Source organism: Ciona intestinalis, chromosome 6 (assembly GCF_000224145.3).
Source record: "Ciona intestinalis chromosome 6, KH, whole genome shotgun sequence".
In the NCBI taxonomy this organism is placed as follows: domain Eukaryota; kingdom Metazoa; phylum Chordata; class Ascidiacea; order Phlebobranchia; family Cionidae; genus Ciona; species Ciona intestinalis.
The window spans coordinates 1,726,119-1,751,802 of NC_020171.2; the positions used below are offsets into that span (position 1 = coordinate 1,726,119).

Here is a 25,684-nt window from a genome sequence, read left to right on the forward strand (position 1 = left end):
GTGTACTTTTAAACCAAAGTGTTATTCGCACTGTACTGGCACAAACAAGCAAGTTACTGACGCTAGAAACGCAATAACAAATATTAGAACTAAATTGGCTGCAGCTTTGTGCTACAAACAAAACGGTGCGTGGAATTGAAAAACATATAAATAAACCAAAACGTTTAATCAGTGGTTCGCATATTTTATATATTTTGTTCAAGCGTATTTCAAATTTTTGTTCGGAAACAATTACCAACGATTTTTCAGCGCAGTGAAAATACGGTTTTATAATTCTGTAAATATTCTTTGTTTACTACTGAATGGACGATAAAATAAAAACATGTACCATCTTACCCCAACCTACTATAGATAAATACCCTATTAAATAATATAGACACTAAAAAGTCTTGTTTCGAAAAGCACTCGGCTATTTATTCATATTATACACGCACATATACACAACATACAGTAAGAAAAAAGCGCGCACGAATTAACTACACAGAACTGATAACCATCAAAATGCATGTTGTTTCAGACAATTTGTTAGTACTTGCATCGCATGTTAGAAAACTTGCCAAAAGTTTGTTGATTAGTATGTATATAGATACGTCGTTATGTTGTAGTTTTTTAATATTTTGCAAGTATACTACTGAAAAACTACAACAAAGAAAAATAACAACAAGAGATATAATTGAACAAAATATAATTATTAATTATCGCATGTTTCTTGCTACCGCATTCAAATTATCCAAATAACATCAACGTTTTGGATGTGGTGTATTTTGCATTGGTTAAGACTTAAGAGTTGGTAGTATGTTGTATACTTGATGTATTTAATGTGTTTTGTGCAAGTTAGCGCTTTAAAAAAGATTCCTAAATTAAATTGTAGTCCCAATATTAATTGCAATAAATTAACACACACTTTTTAGGCTGAATTTTTCACTTTAAGAACTTTGAAACAGTTAAATGTTATACATATTACTTTTTGTTAATTTGAAATTTATGGTTTAATAAACATTTTCAGATGTTTGCCTAAAAATAAAGCTGAAAAAATATTCAATTTGAAGTGTTTTTCGGTGGTTTGTACCGGTTTTAAACTTGTTTTAGTTTTAGCCAGTTTGAACCGAGTTTTTACTAGTTTAAACTTGATTTTACCAGTTTTCTTTTTTTATATACTAATTTTAACCAGTTTGTACCTGTTTTATGCAGGTTTGCTTCAAAAACATTAGTTTGATTAGGGCAACCACGAAGAAAACAAAGAAATATAAACATACTGAACATATTGTCCGTTCTATGCTTCGGTGTATCCAGGTGAGATATGGGAATAACCAATGGGCTGGTTGCGATGGTAGCACAACAAACCAACCACAATACAACATCCGAGGAACTGAAAAAAAAAGAAGGAAGTGTTATTAGTATATTTACACTTTTTGTGGGGTTAATTTGTTGGTTTTCAAAAGGGCTTCATAGACAGTTTTTGTTTGTGAATGTGGGAACGGAAATAAAGAAAGGCATTGGGGATAATATATAATGCTAATTTGAGTGGCTGCCAAAGGCTTGCTAGATGTTTGGTTTTAAAGAGTATTGTGGCAAATATTTTATAAATGATTGAATGGAACGTATTTCTTCTCATGTAACAAAACAATTTAGTTTGAAATGAGATAAAATGCTAACTTACCGTTAGAATGGCAAGTCCAAGAGCAGTCCATGTTAGGAAATCAAAGAACCAATAAAATGCTTTGTTTACTCCAGCTTCACAACCCTAAAAAGGTGTGTTTTAAGGTGCTGGGTATTAAAAGATATGACGTATTATTCTATGAGGGTAAGTTCTTCAGTGAGGCAGACCTGAGACCTAGGATATAGGCTTATTGGTCCCAGTCTATTCTATAGGTCTTTGGTGAGGCAGACAAAATTTAAGTCTAACCAATTGTATAATAAAAGATATATATTTCGTCTAAATGGCATCGTCATTCTCTTATTTAAATAAAACTCTCTTACAGTTTGATAGATCAGGTGAAGATCTTTAGCTGCAGTGCTGCCAGTGCATGTTGTGTTGGTCTCACTTTGTGGTTTGCAACACGAAACTGGAACCACTGTTTTATTTTCTCCCCAAGGAAAGGTAGCCCAGTCTGTATAGTTGTGAAGACCACAGCATTGTACCTGAAATTCATAGCGTTACTACTTATGAAAAAAACTGATGGTGCTGTAAACAATAGTGTAAAACAGCTATAATTTAAAGACCAGTCTGTACAGTTGTGAAGACCACAACACTGTACCTGAATGAATGAAATGAATTACACTTATTTTGTCTCTTTGGTCACGATTAAGAAGAACGGGAGAGTTTACAAAAGCGAAAAGATGTTAACTACAACTCATAATGTTAATACTTGTGAAAAAAATGTTAAATGGTAAAAGGCACAATACCTTTATAGCTAAAACTATAAACATGTAAAGTCGATGTCTTTCTTGTTTCAAAACTTTAGGCACAGATAAAAAAAAAATTACACATAAGAATCACTGTTTGCATACCCCTGTTTGTATGTTATCAATAAACTCTGTAGCATTGATTCCTTCAACTGGGTTGATTGTTTTATTATTTACAACAACTGTGTCGTTACCAGATGCTCCATAGAGATCAAATTGATCGGATAAAAAGTCGTCAAAGTTTGACTTCATTGATTTTTTGTTGGTGAACATAAGACTTGTTACGGCTACTTGGACGATTAGTACAGAAGCCAGGAAAACTAGAAACTAAAAGGGAACAAAATACCACATATTTAACTTTGTGAATAACATGAGATGTTACAAACTTACAATTCAAAATTTTAACATCTATTCTTACAAACTGGTGGTCTGTTTCATACACCTCATGCCTGTTTTTGAGTACATCTCATAGCTGTTTAGGAGTTAAATGATTAAATGAGTGCAAATTATTAATTATCCTCGCATGTTGAGGCAACAACAGTCGTTATAAAAATAGGTGTTCTGTTTTATACACCTTGTGCCCGCTTACAAGATACAAAATTTTGAACGTGGACTTCAATTTCAAAACTATAACATCGTCATCTATATTATATTCTCACCAATCCAAGACAAGTCTTCTTCTCCCACATTGCACCCACACACCCAATAATACCGCCAACTATTAGCACAGATGCTGAGCAGAGTAAGATGACAGCAGGTCTCCCCCCCACTTGGTTGTAACCGTTGTCATCTTGTATAAACTTGATTCCAACATAGAGCATGAAAGCACCTGCAAACTTTTGTAAAAGATGTGAAAATGTTAGAACACATTTGTGAATGATGTAAACATGTTACCAGCTTTTGTAAAAAAAATGAAAAAACTTGGAAAATTGTTAAAAGATATATCCAACACATTAAAATACTGCTATTGTGTCTGTATTATAATAGTGAAATAGTCAAAGCTATAAACTAATTTTGTTTCATCCAAAAATGTACAAAACTTTAGTTTTAAACTTTAGCATGTTATACTGGCATTTACTTTCTCTCTTCAATTTTATTCTCAGGTCTGTGGCAGCAATCTAATAGACATAAATAAGTTTTGTATGTATTAGTACTTACCCAAAACAAAACGTTCAAAATGACAAGAACACACTTGAAAGGGGCCATACAAATACCCATTGTGTTTACTGAACAAATAACAACTACTTTTAACAAATCTGCAAACAAAGCAAGTAATCAAGTTTTTTGTGCTCTAAATTAGAGTAGTAATTACCGTTTTTCGCATTTAATAGAGTATAGTGTATAACAATGAAAATTAGTTTTTCATTCAGCTTGTTGCTACTGCAAGAATGCAAGTTTCTTTAGCCAATGGGCCGTATTATTATTAAGCCTATTTACTATTCATAACAAATTACACGCGTATAAGAGACAAACACCATTACACGCTTCATTAATACGCATAATAATAAGAAAATTAAGCGCGAGACAGAAAAACAACACTACTTGTCTATACTTCCGCCTTTTTCTTACTCATTTTACGCAACATTGCTTTTAAATTGTGAGTAATACACTACGACAGCTTATTACGCTGGTGTGTTTATTGTAATTGAATACAAGTGTGACACTTTGTGTCGCTTTTCCTTGGAATTTAAAAACAAAAGCCATAACTGTAAACACAAAACAAGCTTCAAGTAAAAGTCAATAGTCATGTGACGCGAACTTGTTTTTGATGAGTAACAATGGCCCATAGAGGCACTATAATCAGTTTTTTATTTAATTGACGGGGACAAGTTTAAATATTTATGAAATTCATAGCTACATTAGTCTGAGAATATGCACTTTTAAAACTAAGTTTAAGTAATAAATGCTTTATATTTGTTATAACTTATTATACATCTTATTGTAAAATGTAATATAGCCTTAAAAGTAAATAGAATCATAGATACCTAAACAGTATCGAACAGTTTAAATCTAACCTAAATACCAACACATACATACCCTTTTAAATGTTATACCAACATACACTTTCATCTATTTATTAGTTCTGATTTGAAGCATGTTAATGTAAAACATTTTGCAAACAATCAGAAATTTATTCAAGAAAAAAATCAAAAATGCATAATTAAATAACAGTGTTTAAATATACAGAAACAATGTACAATTTATTCAACTAAACACTAACATTTTATCGAGTCAAGGCAGCTTGTAACAAGTTAATGCCTTGACTGTCATTCGATAGCAAAAAGTGAATAAAAGTTAAAAAAAATGGTTCGAAAAATGAGCTCAGTTTAGAGTAAATTTGAACTTACAAAATGTTGAATTTTCTTTGTTTGACTATTAAATAGAATAAGTAACGATGGTTCTAGGCCATTGTAAGCACATATTTTTATATTAAAGGGATATGGTAGTGGGTAAATTTATGTTAAACATATACCATGTAAAGACAGAAGAGAACCGATTGTAAAAAATATGAAAAACTTGCAATATTGTGGAAAATCCAGGTGTTCCTTTAAAATATCAATGTCAGCAGTGTGTTTAATTGTTTATACAGCAAATCTTTGATTATACTATAAGCGTGAAAGAGATCTTCTGGAAATCGTTTGTTTTGTGATCTTAAAGAACCGACATTTCATCCCATTCGACCAAACATTATTGAATCGTTTAAGATTACCAGAAAATCTCTTTTATACTTATAATACCTGGCAGCAACAGCATATACATTTATACACAATATAAGAAAGAATTAGGACGAAAAATTTTAGAGCACCTGTATAGCTTATGCATTTACAAAATTTAAAAGTAACAGAATACTCCACACTGCAGACATTGATATTCAAGGGTATTGCAACCTGGGTTTATGAAGATCAGGAAACTTTTAAAGACAAAGCTGATAATGGTGGCGGTGCATTATAATCAACAGAACCACATCTACCAGTAACTTCATCTGGCTGAACTGTCTCGTCATGAAACGGGTTTTCTAGCATTTGAAGAACTTTACGCACCTCAGAAAAGTCACCATTTTCAGCTTTCTTAATTGCATTTTCCGCAATGTAATTTCGCAAGATATATTTTGGGTTAATACTGTTCATAAGCTGTTTTCGCTGCCCATCTAAAACTTGTAAATTTTGTTGCAGAGTGATTTCTTTTTTGAGTCGTGAGCAATACTTCTTAAGCCAACTCTGCCACTTTTCTTTGTTACTCTTCAGCAGATCTTCTTCAGAAAGAGTTTGTATTTTATCAAAAGCGTCCATTTTTCGCACTTCATCCTCTATAGCTTGAACACTTGCCCCTATCATGGATAAGAAAGCAGGATTTTGCTCAGCAACTTGTTTCAGTGATTCTATCTGGTCTCTTGTGAACCCACTTTTAGTGAACAGTTTAACGCTCTCTAAACTGCTACAGTCCTTTAACAAAAGACCCAAAGTAGTTTCAATGCTTGGTTCATGGTCTTGTACCCCTGGTAAAGACACTACACTGAGACTACGGAAAGAATTTGTGAAGTCTGCGTAAGTTTCTTCCATAGTATTAAGAAAGCTATCAACCAAAGCTTCATCTTCTGGAAGATTCTTAACCAGTCCCAATTTTTTCCGCATTTCTGATAAATATTGTTGCTTGTACTCGGGGAAATATGACTCTTCAAGTACCTTCAGTGAGTCATTCAACGGCAGACACTCTTGTATTGCTTCTGCAAACTTTTTCAAGTTCCACTGGCAGATTTCGGGTTGTGCTTTATATACATACCGACCTTTGTTGTCAGAGTTATTGCACTGGAAATTGGGGTCAAATCTGTCCATGAACCCAAAGGGGCCATAGTCAATAGTCAGCCCTAGCAGGCTCATATTATCTGTGTTTAGAACGCCATGACAGAATCCCACACATTGCCACTTTGCTACAAGTGCTGCTGTCCTAACACACACTTCTTTATACATGGCTAAGTATTGCTCAACCTTAGGAAGAGCCTGGTCAACTTCTTTGAAAAAATTGTCAAGCGCATATTGAAGCATGGTTGGTAGTATGCCAGTCATTCCAGTGCTTGGCCCTCCTCTACCAGTAGCTGGGTCTATTGGTTTGAAAATTTCAAAGGAACCAAACCGTAAAAAGGATGGCGCAAGTCTCAAAACCACGGCACAGTTTTCGAGTTTTGCTTTCCCGTCATAGAACATATCTCGGACCACTTTGTCATCGGAAACAACAACAGTTCCAGCTCTAGTTGTAGGAATTCCAAGATGAAATATTGCTTCGCTGCATAGGAATTCTCTAATAGTAGAACGGAGCACTTTTCTTCCGTCAGCAGATCTAGAGTAAGGGGTCTGTCCGGCACCTTTCAACTGGATCTCCCATCTATCTCCTTTACTGTTGATTACTTCTCCTAAGTAAATAGCAGCGCCATCGCCTAGCTGGCCGGAAAAGTAACCAAACTGATGCCCACAGTAGCAATGTGACGCTGTAACACTCCCAGGCAGTAGCTTGTTTCCACAAAAATACTCAGAAAACTTAGCTTCTGTGTCTGGATTACATTTTAGGTCTAAAAGCCTAAGAGCGCTCTCAGAAAAAGCGACTAATTTTGGATTTTCAAGAGGTGTAGGGTCTGTCAGTGAAAAACAAGCGCCCCGGACCTGTCTTGAACCCGGTACCTTTGACTCATCAACTGGAAGAGTCTTCAGAGCAAGATTGTCAAACTGAAGATCTTCTGGTTGCTTTATAGTTGCCATAGCAGATGCAGTTTTAAAATTACGGCAGAAAAAGCTAAGTTTTGAACCAAAACATTTTCCTAACATACCCAATTCTGACCTGTGATGAAACAAAATTAAGTAACCAGATTGTAGTATGTATGCCATAGAAGATAAGTCTTAAGCCTGCAAATAAAACTTAGGAAACACAGTAGATAAAAGATGGTGAAATAATGATGCGATTACTAACAAATGGGAAACTGACAAACTTTTTTTCGGGACAATTCCACATTTTTATCAATTTAAAAACATGTACTATATATCAAAAAAGTTTTATTCTTAAGGTGGCTGTAGTGTTCACAGTATCCGGCATGCGAAGTCGTATGCAAAACTCATTACCGAGTTCGGCATGCGGCAGCGAAATCTGGACAAAACGAACAAATTCCGGATACTTTACCACCTGTAGGCATCAGTACGAAGCCATACACTAGAGATTGGAAAAAAAGTGACAAAAATTAGAGTTTCTGAAACTAAACATAAAATAGCAGCACAGTGATGATAGTAGTAGAGTAACAAAGGTAGTAACTGAAACATATTCGACTTTCTGCACTCAAAATTGAATATTTTAAGATTCAGACACATCAATACCGTAAGAATCAGCTAAGCAAGTATTAAACAAAAAATTAAATTGATGTGAAAAACGCCTAATTAACATAACATGTTACTATTGTATGCGGTTTTGGAAAACGCTGCAATTTGGAAAGAAATTTAAGCTGCTTTTTTAGCACTTGTGGCAGTTTATGTGCCACTAACTTGAACAGTGAACTTAAATATATATTGAAATGTTTTATGTCTCTTCTTTTTCTGTTTCAAGTTCGGTTTCTTGAGTGTCAGAAGCAAATGGCCCAAAAGGAACGGTTTGAATCTGAATAGGTTGAAAAAAAGTTTCAAAATTAATTTTGTAGGGTGTTTATATTTCTAAAATAGTTCATAGAAAGCCGTCATTCTGAACCAAATTCTTCACACATATAATAACAGCAGTTGTTATAACACAAGTGTTCTGTTTCATACACCAGTCCTGAATTGTAAATACATATACTCACTCATGTGTTATTGCCATACACAGCAAAACACTCTTCCTGGCATAAAGTTAATCAGAATCAACCGAAGACAACTTAATTCTACTTAATACTTAATTCATCAACTAAAGACTACTTAAACGACAGCAGTTATAACATTTGTTCTGTCACAAGATGCATGAAACAGAACAACCATGTTATAACGGCTGTGGTTTTCCAGCCACTTGAGGATAAAGCAAGTTACATTCATTCTTCCATTTATTTATTCAACACAAACATATTGTTACCTGTAATACACCTGTATTTAAAACAGACATATTTTTACCTGTTCTTTATTTCCATATGCAGGTGCACCAATTAGCATGACAACGTCATCAAAATTTAAAGATTCCCTTTCAAACAGAGCACTAGTTAAAGTGTCCAAAAGTTCACGGTTTTGTTGAAGAACTTTTTTTGCACGCTCGTAAGCAGATTTAATTAACTTGTTTACTTCCTGGAAAAATTGGTTTAATTGTTGTTACAGTTTATATTTTTAAAACTGTTTTTTTTTGCAAATTTAAATTTATTTTTCATAAATTATTTTTGTATTGGTACTAAGTTAGACAACTTATAATACAAAGTTCCTTGAATGGACGTATGCAACTTATTTATCCTCGTGTGGCCGGGCATTGACAATTATTACGACATGTGTGTTCTGTTTCATACACCTTGTGTCTGTTTACAAGTTACCGTGTATGTAACTTTGTGGGCGATTGTGTTTTTGTGTATGGCTGACAGTTTGGACAACTTATCATGGACCACTGGGACCTAACCCATATAATTAGACCTCACTCATATAGAATAGAATACATAGTCAGCCTATACTATTGGTGCATAAAATTGAATAATCAATTACTCTGTCCATGGTTGTAGCCAACCGTTCACTATACGGCCTCAACGAATGATCACCATCCTCAGTAAATGATAGAGGGCCAACTACTGGGTTAAAACCAAATGTTTTGACCTGAAATAATATGTTATTAAAACACTTGTGTATGAATATAAATACACATCCATGGTTTGTGTAGTTTCTTACACTGCAAAATCAACTTGAAAAAAATATATCACATTGAATAAACCCTACCTTATTTATCCTCTCATGGCAGGGCAACGACAGTTGTTATAACATAGGTGTTCTGTTTCATACACCTCATGCCTGCTTATGAGATACCGCATATGTTACTTTGTGGGTTATTATTCAAAACAACAAAGAGACAAGTAATGGCAAAACAACAGTCATATACATAGGCACAAAACTTCATAAAATGGAAAAGGCAGGAACATTTTTTTCTGCAAAACAAATCTTACCATATTGGTTGTAAACGTTTATAGTAGAAAAATTTTCAATCCAAGTTTGACTTCAATAGCCATATAAAACACTATGGTTAAAAAAATGCGTCGACAAACTTATGGTTAAAACATTGGAATCGACACACTCTAGTTTTAAGTCATAAACGTACATGAGCATAAGCCATGTCTGTTACTTTGGTCAAGTCATCTTGAGCCCCCTGTGTCACATTCCCAAACACAATCTCTTCAGCTGCCCTGCCACCCAAGGCCATACACATGTTGTCCAATATCTGGGAATAAACTAAACATGATGTGTGTAATTTAGGTGTAATCGCTTTTACAGTTTAGACAAAGTTTAGATAACGTATTATTATTAAACATGATATTCAATATCTGGAACTAAATTAGACATTATGTGTGTAATTTATGTGTAATCGCTTTTGTTTTTACATTTTTTTTTGTTAAATATATAGTTAACATTATATAACCACTTTTACATTTCAGACATCATTTACATGACATATTAAACATAATATCTAATATCTGGGATAAAATAAGGAATATTATATATCTAACTAGTAACTACTTTATCTGATTCTACTCTATTTTTTTTGGTAAGGTCATCGCCATGGATCTAAGATTTAGGCCAGAGTTGCACTTTTACCCAAGATTTTACCAATACCTATTCGCTACACCTATTTCCTATTACCCCACCTATACTGCTATACATATAATTAAAGTTTAAATACCTGTTCTGGAGTATGAAGATGCCTTTCTGTGGGTAGTGTCCTTGAAAAGCCAAGAGCAGCATTGGTTCTTGGTATAATAGAAACCTTAGAAAGTGCACTGGTGTGTTCTAATAGCCAACCCATAAGAGCGTGACCAGATTCATGGACCGCAACAATTTTGCGCTCTTCTGGAGAGACGGCTGTCGAGGACTTTGGCGCACCTAGTGGTAGGAATGGTAATGTGTTGGTGAAATATGGGGTGGAATTTACACAGGATACGCTGGGATAACAGGGCAACTATAACATAAATTTTAAATCCTATAGTGTGTCACATGGTAGAACCTTACCCATATAGAACAGAATACATGCAATGTTGCGTTAATATGCCAACTCTGGACCGAATTTCTGTTCACATGGCATGCCACACTATAGAGCCTTACCCACATAGAATAAACACCCAACTCTTGTACTTTATACCAAAAAAATACACATAATAAAACATATGGGATTAATTTACTTACCTGCGATAACTCGCTCCACAGCATAATCCAGATGTTTCTCCTTCACTACTTTGTCTCCTTCTGTAGCTGCTTGGATTGCAGCTAAGTTGCAAAGATTTGCCAAATCTGCTCCTGAAATTTTATGCAAAACTGTAAAATTTGTCACAAAAAAATGTCATACCAAATGTAAAAAAGCAGAGGCACAGTATTGGAAAAAAATGTCATATCAAATCTAAAAAAGCAGAGCCACAGTATTGGCATTCACCACATTAATCAATGAGGTTCCCGATGTTTGATGACTATGGGTGTTAGTGTTACCACATTCAGCAATGCCACCTCAGATTTTAGCAAAAATAATAGGACGTCTCTGTCCAGGTCCGTAATCAGCCACAATGTAGCAGTTACCAATATGGAATAAAAAAAAGAGGAAAATTTTAGGGAACAATTTTAAACGTTACCTACCACTCATTCCAGGTGTTACAGTAGCCAGCTGTTCAGAATATTCCTTTGGTTGGTTCTCCAGTGTAATAGTTGCAAGATGGCGCTCAAGTATTTGTTTACGTTCTATTTTGGTTGGCAGGTCAATGTAAATATGACGATCAAAACGACCAGGTCTTGTTATTGCCTGGAGGGAAAATGACTTTAATATAATGTAAGAAACATTAGATGGAATTTACTAATATTGACTTAAGTCCTTGGAAAAAGCACTAAATGTTTAACAGACATTTTTCCAACCCGGTGGTCACAAATGGGTTGTTCAAATTGTTTGATCATGTGTAAAACATGGGGTGGAATTTTCAGTTACACCCAACACCCTGTATTTTAAACCTGTATTGAATTTTCACCTAATATCCAGTATTTTACCACATAATGTGTAAAACATAGAATTGACACTCCATACTATATCACATAATGCAAAACATACATAATGAAAATCACATCACACATTATAGGTTCCATACACACTACATACCTTGTCCAGTACATCAGGTCTATTAGTAGAAGCAAGTACAAGCACATCATGCTGGGCGCTTAACATGCCGTCCATTTCTACCAATATTTGGTTCAATGTTCGGTCTTTTTCGGACGAGTCCTGGTAACTGTTTGAGTCTTTCCGTTGGCCCCCAATAGCATCTAACTCATCTATGTAAACGATGCATGGAGCCATTTTCCGGGCATTCTGGATCGAGATAATAATAGTAGATTTTGTGCAACAGTTTAAGTAAATTTCATACCCACGAAGCTAATTTCTGAGGGTTCTGTGTCTGTGAAACTTTGTGCAATACTTTAATCAGATATTAAAATTCATAGAACTTTTAAAACTTTCCTTCAAAATTTGGCAAAAAGACAGAACTTGGCTAAAAGACAGAAAAAATCATAAACCTATTTCCCAAAATTATACCAAAAAGTATATATATATATATATATATATATATATATAATCTTTAGCAAAATACTAGAGCAGGCTAAAATTTAGCATAAAATATCTTTAAACCTTACCTCAAAAAGTTGCCGCACCCTTTTAGCTCCCAAACCTCCAATTAGTTCAACAAAATCCGACCCTGACTTCGGAATAAAAGGCACGCCAGATTCGGAAGCGACTGCTTTCGCTAGGAGGGTTTTCCCAACACCGGGTGGCCCAGTGAGCAGACAACCTTTCGGCATTTTTGCCCCAAGTGTTTTATATTTATCGGGCCTCTGAAAGTTTTTAAAATTTATTATTAAATGATGTCCACCTCATGCCCGCTTACGAGTTACCACATTTGTAACATTATTGGTGGTTGTTTAGATATTTTCCCACCTTCAAAAAGTCGACAAATTCCATAACCTCCTGCTTTGCTTCTTTCATACCAGCCACGTCTTTAAAATAAATCCCCGTTGGTTTTGCAAGTGAGTCTGTGCCACTCTGACCCATAACCGTTTTCATCTGTAGGAAATACATGTTAAGTTAGACTGGTATGACGTTCGGTACCTGACTGGTAATTATGGGTTGAGCTAATGGGTTGTAGCACCCTGGATATTTGGGTAATAATAAACTACGTGTATTGGGGTAATGGGCCAACTCAGGCTTAATTTCCTGCGTGTTTGGGTAATGGGCCAACTCAGGCTTAATTTCCTGCGTGTTTGGGTAATGGGCCAACTCTGGCCTAAATCTCATGTCCCATGTCATGCCTCATTATAGGATCTCACCCACATAGAATAGATTAGGCTGTTATGTTAGTATCTCATAAGTGAGTGTAATGTGCCAACCCATGTTGCATAAATTCCAAGTCAAATCCCATTGCAAGCTTTTTCATATGACCTCACTCATATAAAATAAAAGGTGGATATATATTAACAGGTAAACTTGTTTTAATGGCTTTGTACTTTGACACATAACTCATATAAACAGTTCAGATTAGTGTTATATTTTATGAACCATTTGGTCAGCAATCTATATTCGTGTAATGTTAGTTTTAGAATGGCAAACTAAGAGAAACACACTGGAATAAAACCATGTTCATTATTTGCTTTACTCATGTTAGTGATAACAAAACATGTATTATTGATAACGGTCTGGGGTAACGGACCAACTCTGGTCTAAATCACAAGTCTTAAAGCGTGCCTCCCTGGCACGAGGTGTATGAAAACTGTTAAAAGTTTTAAGTTTATAAGGTCTGTCGTTTTCCAACCAGGTGTGGATAAAGTAAATTATATTCATTCACTCATTCATTACAAATTTTAAAAACTTTGTATAGTTTAGAACTTAAGAATATATATTTTTATAAACATGCTGTATTATTCTGTTTGCAAAAAATTTTTAAAAAATCTGTACCTTAAAACAAACAGAACAATACAATACAACCTTGCTTTTAAACAGTACTGGTTAGTAACACCACATACTGCTACACCTCAAGCAGTAGACAAAATGTACAAATATGCAATATGCCTATAACTTACATTAACATTAACACTAAACTTGTTGACACTTACACTTACATGCTACAAACTTACTGCTAAATTTTCAGTTTATACCATATTCATATGTACAGTTATCATTGCTTACCATTTTTTGAATTGAGTTTTCAGACATCATTTTCCTTCCAAATAGCAAAGGTACAAGCATAAGGCCAAGCATGGCAAAGAACATTAAATCCATGAAGGTATATTTTCGTGGTGGTGGTCTGAAATATTGGACCAATTAATAAATACAGTATATATATAGATATAAAAGTATATAGATATAAAACTAAAAGTAGTGACATTTCTAAAACGCAGTTACACTCATAGTTGCAAAGACAGGGAACCTCATTGGTTAATGTGGTGAATGCAGTATACTTTGGCTCTGCTTCTTTGTGTAGACACACAATAGCAGGGTAAAAGGCTGTTTTGTGAGCCTACTATGGCTTAAAAACCCATATCATGCTGAGCTGCAAGACCTCATCCATATAGAATAGAATGTGCATAATATATATGTTGGGATAATGGGCCAACTCTGTCTTAAATCCCAGGTCCTATGGCATGCCACACTGTAGGACCCCACACATATAGAAAAGAATGTGCATAAACAATGTTGGGAAAATGGGATAAACGCCGAAGATTCTTATCCCCCATAAAATATCAAATACCCACAATGGTTGTACATGTATTCCATCCACGGGGTCTATATTTAACCTTCTTTCTTCTCTTCTTAACATCCCCTCGATCTCAGCTGTGTTTTTTATATTTCCAATCCTGACAAAGTTTTCCTAAAAATTCAAAAACCAAAACTAACCAAAGTTACAAAATTATATAAAAAAAATTATCACCCACAAAGTTAAATACATGGTAACTTGTATGCTCGCACAAAGTATGTATAAGAAAACACCCATGTTATAACTACAGCCCTGATATGCCAGAATATTTAAGTTACATAATACATTTTTTCATTCATTTTGTTTTCCCCTTTTAAATCCATTTTTCACCAACAAAGTTACATACATGGTAACCTGGTAACTCATAATCAAGCATAAGATTTATGAAACAGATTAACAGAACATCAGTGTTATAACAACTGTCGAAGTTCTATTTATTTGTTTTATATAAAATTATCCAATTTTGAATTACCCTGTTCCCATCCACCACTGCCCCATGATGAAGTTGAACAAGTACTGTGTGTTGAGATGTTATGTCAAGTCGCTTCACTTCTCCTGTCACCAAATACTTCTCCACAAACTCTGACCAGGATATTTTCTGCTGTTCCATGGATGCTGCAGTAAAGAATTTTCGTTTTACATATATTACGCGTAAATTGAGCTATATATACAAATTTAGATGTAATCATAACACATAATTTTTATTTGATCAAACAGAGTAGCGAAGATTAAACAAAAAATATAATGGAATTAGCAAAAAAACGACAGTCGTTATACACAGGCTGCAGCCTGCAGGTAAAAACTCTTTTCTCAATAGAATACAAAACATTTATAGTTAAACTAGTTTACATTACATACCCTCCAGAGAGCGTATTAAAAGTATTGTTCCAAAAGCAAAGAACGTAGTGCCAAGAAAAACTTTCAGCAAATTGTTCATAAAATCGTTTTCATTATTTTCATTATTACTTTGCTGTTGCTGACGTGCACTGGTGCTCAAAAAACGATAATTCTTTTGCAGTGTGAGTGCTGGCAAGTTTTTGTTCAATACAAGCCCGAAAATTCTGTCCCTTGAAAAATGCTGGAAGCAAAATGGCGGTGGATTGGTTGTTATATGCGACAGGTTTTTGCTGTAGAAGTGAGACACCTGAGAGTACCTTGATGTCCATAATGAAGTTCTTTTCCAGAAGTTGTTACCACTCTGAGACAGTAAATTGGTCCGTAAAAATGAAGTCATTTTTGCTGATGAAAAAAGTCTTGAAACTTTGCAAAGTGAATCCCTTACTTTGCAGGCTGTTATAATAGCCTTGCAATTTGTTGGATAATCTGCAGTTTTGATTATCTATTTGTCTTTATACAATTTTATACAAGTTCCCTACATTTACTTTTTACCTATAAAATTACATGGAGTGAGCATACACAGTAATCTAGGTAAAAAGTTATTGCCAAAAATCGGTTGTACTTTATTGGAAAATATTTTGTAAAGGTACCAATTATACACAAGTGAATTTATACACAATTTTACAGGATCACAATTTTAAAATGCTTAAAAAAAATGTCGAATGTAATTTACGGGAATGTATGTACTTTAACGTTTTGAAATATAATATTATAATAGCAAGTAAACAGTTATTTGTACTCTAGATTAAACTGTGCACACGCCCCATATTTTTATACACTTTAAACTATTAGTACAATATGGTCCAACCTAGTAGCAGCTTATGGGCCAATTTCAGCATGACAGCACTATTTATTTAATTGTAATTATATTCAATTTTATAAAGATTTGGTACGTTTTTTTTTCTGAAAAAGCTGCATGATACTTGTAGACCTGCAGTTGGACCACGCTTTATATTAATCATGTACAATTGTTTTAACCAGTTGACAAAGTTAACCTTAAAAAGATATGGGAAATAGCAATACATTTTCTGAAAAATTTTCTCTGTAAAAATCGACTGTAAATTACATTGTGAATTAATCATATAAATGATTTCATGATGGTTTAAATCAGAAAAAGTGAAGTTTTGGCGGCAATTTGAAGATATTTTTAACTCGACAATTCTCTCTTTCGATGGGGTCCAAAAACAGCATAATTTTTTGGATTTTTAGGCACATTTAAACACTGCCTTTTGGTGTGAGTTTATATTACTTTTATTCAATGATGAAATGCTGCTTTGTTATGGTGTTACTAGACTGTTAAATGTTAGCAGTGATTAGACAAGAGTAAGACACACAATTAAGTAGTTAAATATGTTATCTATTATTAGTTATTGAATATTTGTAAATTTGATAACAAAAAATACACATTAATATAATACACCATGATTCCGTGAAACTGTATCATAAATGGCCATATTAGAAAGATGAAAAACATTTTTAACCTGCAACAACAAAGTATTAAGACACAAATATATATGAATACTCAATGATATTTAACCAAAATTGATTCAAAATTAAACCTACAGAAAAGTGTAGTGCAACGATTCTATGAAACAAAAGTTAGTATAAACATTTTTCGATTTGTTTTTAGCATTAATATTTTATGAAACACACGTTATTCAATTTTTAGTTTTTGTTCCATCCTCTTATTTCAGCTTTATATTGATTTCAATTATCAGCTTGCTTTGGGAAAGCTAAATTGTCTACAACTCATTCAACTCATTTACTGCCTCTGTATACATCTTCTTTGCTTTATCCACTTCAGAATGTAGGTAAGCAATCTCTTCCTCCATATTCTCCATTCGTAAATTCATTATTGAAACAGATTTTTCCGCTGCCTCTCTTGCTGCTTCAGTCTCAAGGAGCGTACTTTTCAAAACACGGATTCGATCATCAGCTTGAGTTTCCTTGGAGCTAAATGAAGACTCCATTGCCTCATAAGACTTCAGCAAACTGCTCAACTCTTTGTTGCTTTCAATTAGCTCTGCGTTCTTTCCTTCCGAGACCGAACACCTTTCCTCAGCTTTTTCCAGCTCTGAGTCCATCAGCACCAATCTTCTTGCTACCTCTTCATACTTTCGACTCATTTCCTCTGCCAACATCTTGGAGTCTCTCAGGTCATCCAAATGCGCTTCGTATTTATTCACAGAAGAATTAAACTCATTTTCAAGCGATTTATAAGCCCTACTGCCATCATCACTCTGCTGCTCTAATGAAGACAACTGGGCTTTTGCTATTGTCAATTTCTCATCTGCACGGTCTAAATCTCCTTCAACAAGGCGCAATTTTCGCTCCAAATCCTGATTTTGGTCTTCAGCTGCTCTTCTCAGTTCTTCTTCTATCTTCAGTTTATCAGTTAGCTCATCAATCTTGTCCTGCTTGGCGTCCAATTCATTCTTCAAGTTGCTAATCTTCTTTTTAATAGACTCCATTCTTCTAAGTATTACTCAAAAATATAGGAATTACTAAAAATTGTAGCACCTTTCTAAAAAAGACCAACAGTTTTAAAACTATTTTGTAAGTATAATATATTATGTACCGTCTTACCCAACCCACTATATAACTTCATATTATTAAAATTATAGTAAAATTGCTGAAAAATGCCAACGGTTTTAAAACTATTTTGTATATAAACCATGTGTACCTTATTTTTGCGCAGTCGCAGTCTCACAAATACAATGTATTTTACGAGACAGTATGTATGACAATTTCTAGTAAAACACAAATGTTTATACTGTAGTAAACGTCTAAACATCAACAATTTTTGTGTTACTTATACCATACGTTTAACTTTTAACCTATTACCCATAACTCGTGTAGGCGTGCCATTTGTTTAAAATGGATTTGCGACAATTTGTATACATATAAATCGCCCTAGGGCCTAGCTGCTGACTTATACTAATAAAATAGTGTAAAATATTAATGTTATATTATATAACGTGGTTTACAAAACAACTATAATTGCCTATGTAGAAATTTTTGCGCGGTTCGCTAGATTTGGTCACGTGACATTTTTTCGTAGGAAATAAAATCTGGGTTCTGGTTAGGGTGGGGCGTTATGTGTTACTCTTTAATACTTGATTTTCTTTTGCACAACGGGCAGCTCTGAAGCAAAAAAAATGATTTTTTAGCTACATTGGCGTTTTGTTTTTTATTTATGAATGGCTGACAGCAGAGTTTATATACGGACTCTGGCTGACAGGTTAGAATATTTAGACAATCCATTAACCCTTGGGTTGCAGAAACAGCGTTAACAAAACTTGCCCAGGGACACACCGACACCGGTAGCAGGGGGGGGCTCGAACCGTCCCTATAAGCCACCGGTAGGTGAGCATTTCAACAAACCTCTACTGCCTCCATGCGGATTGTATTTTAAAACTGTAACTTACTGTAGGCAGAGTCGTAGAAACACATTTCAACAAACCTTTACTGCCTGCATGCGGAGTTCTATTTTAAAACTATAACCTACTGTAGGCAGAATCGTAGTAGGTATTTCTATGGCTCTGACTGTAGGTAACTGTATACGTTCGTAAATTTGATCTACCAAAATTAACACAAAAAATGTCAACGAAGTTTCGGTTTATTTCACAAGTACATCATAGTAGAGTGACCAAAGCGTTTATTAAAATACAAATAAAAAAGATAATGAATTTAGCATTCGCAGTAGCTCTCATAAAAGAATTCAGATTGACTTCTGGAAAACAGAAACATGGTTAATAGCTTCATATAGTTTGTGGCTGGCGTTGGTGGGAAGCCACTACGGCACGACAAGCCCCCAGCCAATGGTAGTGGGTTTCTACTCTGGTGAGAAACCCTTGCGGGATGTTACTGTCCACGCAGGTTAAAGAGACCCTAGACAAAAATAATACAACGATGGCACATACATGTGCAAAACAAGGAATATACCGACAAAAAGACAAAAAGAATACAACAGTGTGAATAAATGTAGAGTGTGAAATGCAATGAACACAACACACACAAACGACGCAATCATACAAAAAGATGGGACCTGCCAAAAACAATTAACGCGGACATAATCAGTGAAACATCTACATAAAAAATATAGTTCGATCTTAAAGGATAATCATTTGCAGTGTACACCATATTGAATGTCCGACCCCAAGGTGTCGAAGCCAACAACTTCTCCGTATGTCCTAATCACAAAGTAAGTCGCCATGTTGGTACCGCGATACTCTCGTCGCATCTTCACACAATATAATATCGTTCGGCTGCTACGCACTGCATCGACTGTTGCGAAACTGCGTCAGGTTGTTACGAACCGCATTGACAGTGACCTAAATATGCAGCGTAGCATCACTGGCGGCGACGTCCACGCAACAACCTGGCCGTGACGCAACTCAATCAAAACTGACGTAACCGCACCGAACGCAGGGTCATGACAATGCTCTGACCCATCGTATCGACGTCGTAGCGCAATTGTGACGTGGCCACCGTCCCAATCGCGCTACATGACGTTTTATTATAAAGATAGTCACTTAGGGAAGTTTACTTCACAGTTTATATAAATATATTAAATGGATTACTATCATATTTACGAGCATATATTGTACTACGTGTTGATATTACTCGAGTATTTGTGTACCAACACAGCGTTCTCACCAAGCGAATAGGTCTATACAGAATCGCTGAAAGATTCGATCTTTGTAGACGAAGTACCCAATAAAGTGTATAACAACAAAATCTGATCCAGCAAGATGTTCGCCATAGTTTCATTGTGTATATTTCAAAGACATGCAAAATGCACCATAGTAGTGACTGACTAAAAACAGCTGGCAAACATTAGCTCAAGCAAAAATGGTTGGCAACACTGTAAGAGTGCACCAGTCAAGGGAAAACCAGACCGGCAACACTTTAGGAGTGCACCAGTCAAGGGAAAACCAGTCCGGCAACACTGTAAAAGTGCTTCCCAATCATACAGCACAACAGAATAGTAAACACATAAACCTCAAACCGGCATCCTTTATCGGCGTCTTCGTTACGTTGATGTTCTTAGTCTGCAAAAAATGTATAGTACTATGGGGTACGATGGACACTGCTGTTATCTCATATTATCTAATACTCCCTAATCGTGTCTAACATTTAACGAAAACATGGACCGTATTTATGGTGTATTACCCAATTAACAACGGTTTCTTAAATGTATCTTGTTTACTACAAAATAGGACTAAAAATGTATTGAAAAGGTGACCCATTTTCCCCTATACCCACTATATATACTTATTGTGTAGCACTTTTAATACAAATTTAATACACACCTTGTGCCTGTGCGTTTCTTCGGGAGCTTTATCCACTAACAAACAAATCGTTACTACGTCAGCTCAAACATGAATATACGTCACAATTACCTTCATTAATTTCGCGCCATGGCCCACTTGATCCTCTGTGACGTCACATACCATGTTCTGAAAATATAGGATAGCTAAAAATTGCAATTTTCAATAATTTAATGTGTTGGCAAAACAAAATAACTTACGAAGTGGGTTCTTCTGCAGCGTCATCACCACTTCGTGACGTCACATCTTAGATGTCATCTATTAAAAACAGGTGTAGGTAACAATGCCAATTGTGATTTATACTTTACCAACTCTTTGATTCTCGTGCCTCGAGTTCATAGCAAATAGAATTGCAGGAAAATAAATTGCATTAAATTAAACTAAATTACCTTGCGCAAATACAAACGCGCATGGGGCCCCATGAAATAGGTCGAGAAACGCAAGCGTAGCGATCGCATTATGACGTCATTGGCGGGCGATGACCTAACTATTACGTAATTTCCGCGAGCGAAACTGGGTTTTGACACGATGTCAAAAACGTAACGATATTGACGTAACAAAATAGCTGTAATTTCAATTTCGGCGATGTCGCGAGTGACGAAACGTAAAAAGGTAACGCAATTCCTGAAGACAAACGTAAAAATATTGTTAAAATACAATTAGTATTTAACGCAAGGCACAATACTATTAATACAATTGTATAGGTATTAAACATTATTCCTACAGAGCTAGTAATACTCTAGTATTAATAGAAATGTTAAAACTGCAGTATATAAGTAATGTTACAATACCATTTAAAAATCAAACAATACTTAACTTCTGTATTGAAATCAAATCCCAAAATGCAGTGCAGTCTATATACCAACTTCGTCTGAACTACTGAATGGTAAACGTGGCACAATGAACTACCCTGCGCAACTATGACCTGCGCCATCTGCGAACCAATCAAGAAAAGCGGGATTATATCAGCTGTTTACGTCTTGGAATGCAACCTAAATTGTTTTAGGCACGTTAACAGCTTAATGGTTTGTTTTTGTGAATCAGTTTTTGGGCACGTATGTTTCCCTACAGGTTTCTGTTATATCTTAAAATATAAAAGTTTTAGACCGATTACTCAGATTACAAACGGCGTATTTCGCGAATAAATATAGTTTGGTTGATTAAACGTAGTACTTTCAAATACCTCAAAGAAAACAAAGAATTGTTTTATTAAAGCCTTTCAATAAGTTCAAAACGAATCATTGGTTTGTATAAGATAAAGGCTATGCCTTTGTGAGAAGTTGTAATATAAACGCTACCAAAATACCACTATGAATGAATGTAATTTACTTATCTTCGCGTAGCTACCGTCGTTATGGTAACATATAGGTGTTCTCTTTCATACACTTTGTGCGCGTTTACGAGTTACCGCATATATATAACTTGTAGGTGATTATTCATTGATTTTGTTTCTTTTCCTTATTTTATGGTTGATTCAACACAGTAAATTGCTGTGGTCAAACAAATATAAACGGTTTCTTTTAACATTTGTAACTATTGTGTTTTGAGGTGAAATGCGTATCGTATTACAGTAACGTATACCATTCAGAAGTGTATCAGAATTCTTTCACTCCAGCAGCAGGGCACCTCTACACTTCTAAACGTTCGCTAGTTTCGTCAAGCGTTGGTATGCTACTGAAGGCTATACGATTTAGAGGTGCTTTGCGAACATGTGGGGGGGTATTGTCGCTATTGGTGGCCGTGGTCATTTTCTCAAGTTGGCCGACATTTGTATTTATGTGGACCAGGTCGGCGGAGAAAAAACACTTGGCTAGAATTATTGAACAATCAATTGCAAAACAACAGATGATAGGAGCCGGGCTGCAGTTGGCGATAGCATCACCAGTAGTGCCTCAGTCGCGGTAAGATATTAAAGCTACATCGTATTGAACTATATACATTATTGTTATAGTAGGGTGGGAAAAGATGGGACACCCTTTATTCTATTTTTTCGCCCAATCTGTTAGTAAGCATAAAACATTTGAAGATTTTTAAAACCGTATCTTTTTAACTCCCGTAGACCGTTGTTATCTGTTTAAATCACGCTCGGATATTTGGATATACGGGTTTAGGGTGTCCCGTTTTCCCCCACAGTACTAACGATCTGTATAAAGAGATGAAGTCTTGTAGTGGAGTGGGGTAAGATGGTTCATGTTTTCATGAATTCATATCTAAAAAGTACAACATATATGACATTTTTTAAACGTCTTTTGTTTACTATTAACTCGGAACGAGAAAATAGAATGAAAAGGTGTCACATCTTCCACCACCCTTCTATACAGTACTGTATATGAACATACATATACCGACTCTGATACACAGTTTTGTATATTGTTCTTTCAGAAACAAGAGATTGATTCTATCATGGGGAACACCATGGGATCTACCTTGGTACCAAGAAGGACACGTCGTTGGGGATTGTACAATCACATACAATAAGCATCGAATACAAGAAGTAGGAGCTGTTATGTTTCATTATACAGCGCTAGACCAGGAGACAATGCCATGGAAACATTATAGGTAAGATTTCTGCCTATACGTTTTTAGTACATTAAAAGTTCTTTGTTTTCTAACAAATGGGACGAGAGAATCGAAAGAAAAAGTGTCCCAAATCTCATATACCCCATGCATAGTCATATGGTATAATGGATCTAAAAATACACATACAATTGTCTCATAAGTATTAAGTGTTCACGTTTATAATTCAGGGCTTCGGATCAATTCTTTGTCTTCTGGTCAATGGATAGCCCAGCTTATGTGAAAAATGAAAAGAATCGTGACGTCACGAAGTTTGACAATAGCTTTATTAATTGGACCATGACGTATAGACTGGACTCTGATATTTTTTCACCTTTTCTGCAATCCACTGAGGCAAAGCGGTTGTTTTATAGCGTCGGGAGGACAACGGTTCAGCGATTATTAAACAAGAAAAGCAAAGTCGCGGTAAGTTAATACATAGGCATTGTCAAACACAGCAAAATAATACCTCAAACAATCAAAGTAATATTCGTGGTAACTCGTAAGCGGGCACGAGGTGTACGAAACATAACGTCCGTGTTGTAACAACTGTGGTTGCCCCGCCATGCCAGGATAAATAAGTTACATTCATTTATTCATTTTTTACAGTTATGGCTTGTCAACGATTGCAACCACTTAAAGGGATCAACGGAACGAGTTAAATACGTTCAAGCGTTAGTAGGCGCTGGCTTACCAGTAACAAAGTACGGTCGGTGCTTTGGAAACCAAGAAGAATACAGTGCACATCGCCCAGACGAACTACTAAGCTACAAGTTTTTCCTTGCCTTTGAAAACGCGAAGGACTGTCGCTACTACGTAACGGAGAATTTTTGGCGCAATGCGATTCATTACGGAAGGGTGCCAGTGGTCTGGGGTACATCTAAAAAAGACCTTATGAAAATAGCACCGGGCTCGTCGTTTATACATACGGAAGATTTTAAATCGCCAACTCACCTGGCGGAATATCTATTATACCTTGATAAGAACGATACTGCTTACAGAGAATATTTTAACTGGATTGGAACACCTTTACAGAGAGATAGGATAATTGCACAGTTATATCAGCGAACAAGAGAAGAAGCATTATGTAATAAAGTAATGTCGAACCCAACACCGAAGATCACTGAATCAGTAACTGATTTCTTTTTTAACTCCGAATCAAATACTTGTTTGGCTTAATTTTTTGGAAGTGCACTGTATTTTGACTATTAACTATACTATTTGTTTTTGCATTTCATTTTAGTAAACATTTATCAAGTAAGAAATAACTCGCTTTAGCAAAACAGAATCGATACCAGCTGTGAAGAAGTTTAGTCGCCCGTCGGGGTGGTAAAAATTGCATCGGTTTTAGGATATCTATGAGTATTAAAGATTTCCCGCAAATTATTGTATTTCTATGAGTAAAAATAAATATAGTAAAATAAATTTCGAAAGTCACGTATTCACGTTTTAGATTTTCACAAAACTTTTTAATTATCTGAATAATTAAATGTAATTTAAACACACTAAACGAAAATATGAGTGAACGTTACTTGCGGCACAAATCTGTGCCAGTGTACGATGACGATGACGCAGTGGAGGACGAAATAGACGGAAAACGAACTTACGATATAAAAGAAAAATTAGAAAGTTCAAAATACGACGGGGAATTTCTTATAGACCTCAAAGGACATGAGTTGACGTTTGAACGAATACAGCGTTATGGGTTGTCGGATCCATTGCGTATTAAAGATCCAGACGGTCTAGGTAAGTTGTTTATGTTTCTATAGGATATTACCGATCCCTGTGTATAGTGAAACACTTTTTCTCATGAAAGTATTAAACTTGAGACTTGATATGTTTAAAAAATACATAAAGCCCTATTTTTATAATAGTTGGCAGACAAGTTTAAGCATGATATGTAAAATTTACAATTTTGCGCTAAATTATTAATCTTTAACACTGCAGTATTGACAACTAACCTATACAAATAACCTATAGAAAAAGTATTTTTCTGGTATAAATGTATCATGTTTTTCTTACGTATACATAAATATTGATAAATTTTAACTTTTACAGGTATGGTGATGCCAGACCGTTCCACCTTCAGTGTTTCTGATGTGAGAGCATTTGTTGGTGGACGACGTATGGTTGACGTTATGGAGTGCAAGACACAACGTGCTTTGGAAATGTCCATGCGTGATTTTGAACGCTATTTTGAGGGTTCTGATCGAAAATATATCTACAATGTTATTTCTTTGGAGTTTTCTCAATCCAGATTGGAATCGTTAATTCAAAGACCAAAAGTCGTTGATGCTCTGGACTGGATTGATTTGGTTTGGCCACAGCATTTAAAGCATACACAAGTGGAACAGACCAATAGGATTCACCATATGAAATACCCAAAAGTACAAAAATACTGCCTCATGTCAGTAGCTGGGTGTTACACTGATTTTCATATTGATTTTGGCGGCACTTCGGTTTGGTACCATATTTTAAAAGGCGGCAAAATTTTCTGGCTTATACCACCTACGAATGAAAACTTGCAACTTTA

General features: G+C 35.2%; 6 protein-coding genes and 1 long non-coding RNA gene across 7 annotated transcripts in view; 2 read left to right on the top strand and 5 right to left on the bottom strand.

Moving 5' to 3' along the window:
* Positions 1-387: 387 nt before the first annotated feature.
* Positions 388-3,788, bottom strand: LOC100176990 (tetraspanin-3). Its single transcript, XM_002124875.5, has 6 exons — positions 3,565-3,788; positions 3,066-3,242; positions 2,512-2,733; positions 1,981-2,142; positions 1,661-1,744; positions 388-1,369 (listed from the first exon to the last, which is right to left on the bottom strand). The coding sequence occupies exons 1-6, from the start codon at positions 3,622-3,624 to the stop codon at positions 1,274-1,276; spliced, it is 801 nt and encodes a 266-aa protein (XP_002124911.2). The 5' UTR covers positions 3,625-3,788; the 3' UTR covers positions 388-1,273.
* A 677-nt stretch (positions 3,789-4,465) lies between these two features.
* selo (selenoprotein O) lies at positions 4,466-7,228 on the bottom strand. The gene has a single exon (NM_001190312.1). It carries the CDS (start codon positions 7,221-7,223, stop codon positions 5,301-5,303), a length of 1,923 nt encoding a protein of 640 aa, NP_001177241.1. The 5' UTR covers positions 7,224-7,228; the 3' UTR covers positions 4,466-5,300.
* An 8-nt stretch (positions 7,229-7,236) lies between these two features.
* On the bottom strand, positions 7,237-15,756 carry LOC100181644 (paraplegin-like). The gene is made up of 14 exons (XM_002124760.4): positions 15,224-15,756; positions 14,838-14,980; positions 14,364-14,479; positions 13,798-13,915; positions 12,553-12,678; positions 12,252-12,449; positions 11,725-11,931; positions 11,214-11,376; positions 10,773-10,883; positions 10,273-10,472; positions 9,694-9,813; positions 9,090-9,197; positions 8,520-8,687; positions 7,237-8,040 (listed from the first exon to the last, which is right to left on the bottom strand). The coding sequence occupies exons 1-14, from the start codon at positions 15,597-15,599 to the stop codon at positions 7,963-7,965; spliced, it is 2,232 nt and encodes a 743-aa protein (XP_002124796.3). The 5' UTR covers positions 15,600-15,756; the 3' UTR covers positions 7,237-7,962.
* Positions 15,756-17,808, bottom strand: LOC100179379 (tropomyosin alpha-4 chain). The gene has a single exon (XM_002130574.5). The coding sequence runs from the start codon at positions 17,731-17,733 to the stop codon at positions 17,005-17,007; it is 729 nt and encodes a 242-aa protein (XP_002130610.1). The 5' UTR covers positions 17,734-17,808; the 3' UTR covers positions 15,756-17,004.
* A 1,057-nt stretch (positions 17,809-18,865) lies between these two features.
* Positions 18,866-21,709, bottom strand: LOC113474313. Its single transcript, XR_003395976.1, has 4 exons — positions 20,796-21,709; positions 20,668-20,724; positions 20,578-20,612; positions 18,866-20,316 (listed from the first exon to the last, which is right to left on the bottom strand). It is a non-coding gene; the product is annotated as an uncharacterized LOC113474313 (long non-coding RNA).
* A 406-nt stretch (positions 21,710-22,115) lies between these two features.
* LOC100184021 (galactoside 3(4)-L-fucosyltransferase-like) lies at positions 22,116-24,340 on the top strand. The gene is made up of 4 exons (XM_002124705.3): positions 22,116-22,496; positions 22,978-23,154; positions 23,343-23,577; positions 23,761-24,340. The coding sequence occupies exons 1-4, from the start codon at positions 22,264-22,266 to the stop codon at positions 24,328-24,330; spliced, it is 1,215 nt and encodes a 404-aa protein (XP_002124741.2). The 5' UTR covers positions 22,116-22,263; the 3' UTR covers positions 24,331-24,340.
* A 244-nt stretch (positions 24,341-24,584) lies between these two features.
* Positions 24,585-25,684, top strand: part of zf(cxxc)-1 (zinc finger protein) — a 4,370-nt gene continuing 3,270 nt past the window's right edge. The window contains 1 exon segment of the mRNA NM_001078430.1: positions 24,585-24,897. Within this exon segment, the coding sequence (NP_001071898.1) occupies positions 24,669-24,897 (229 nt within the window). The 5' untranslated portion in view covers positions 24,585-24,668.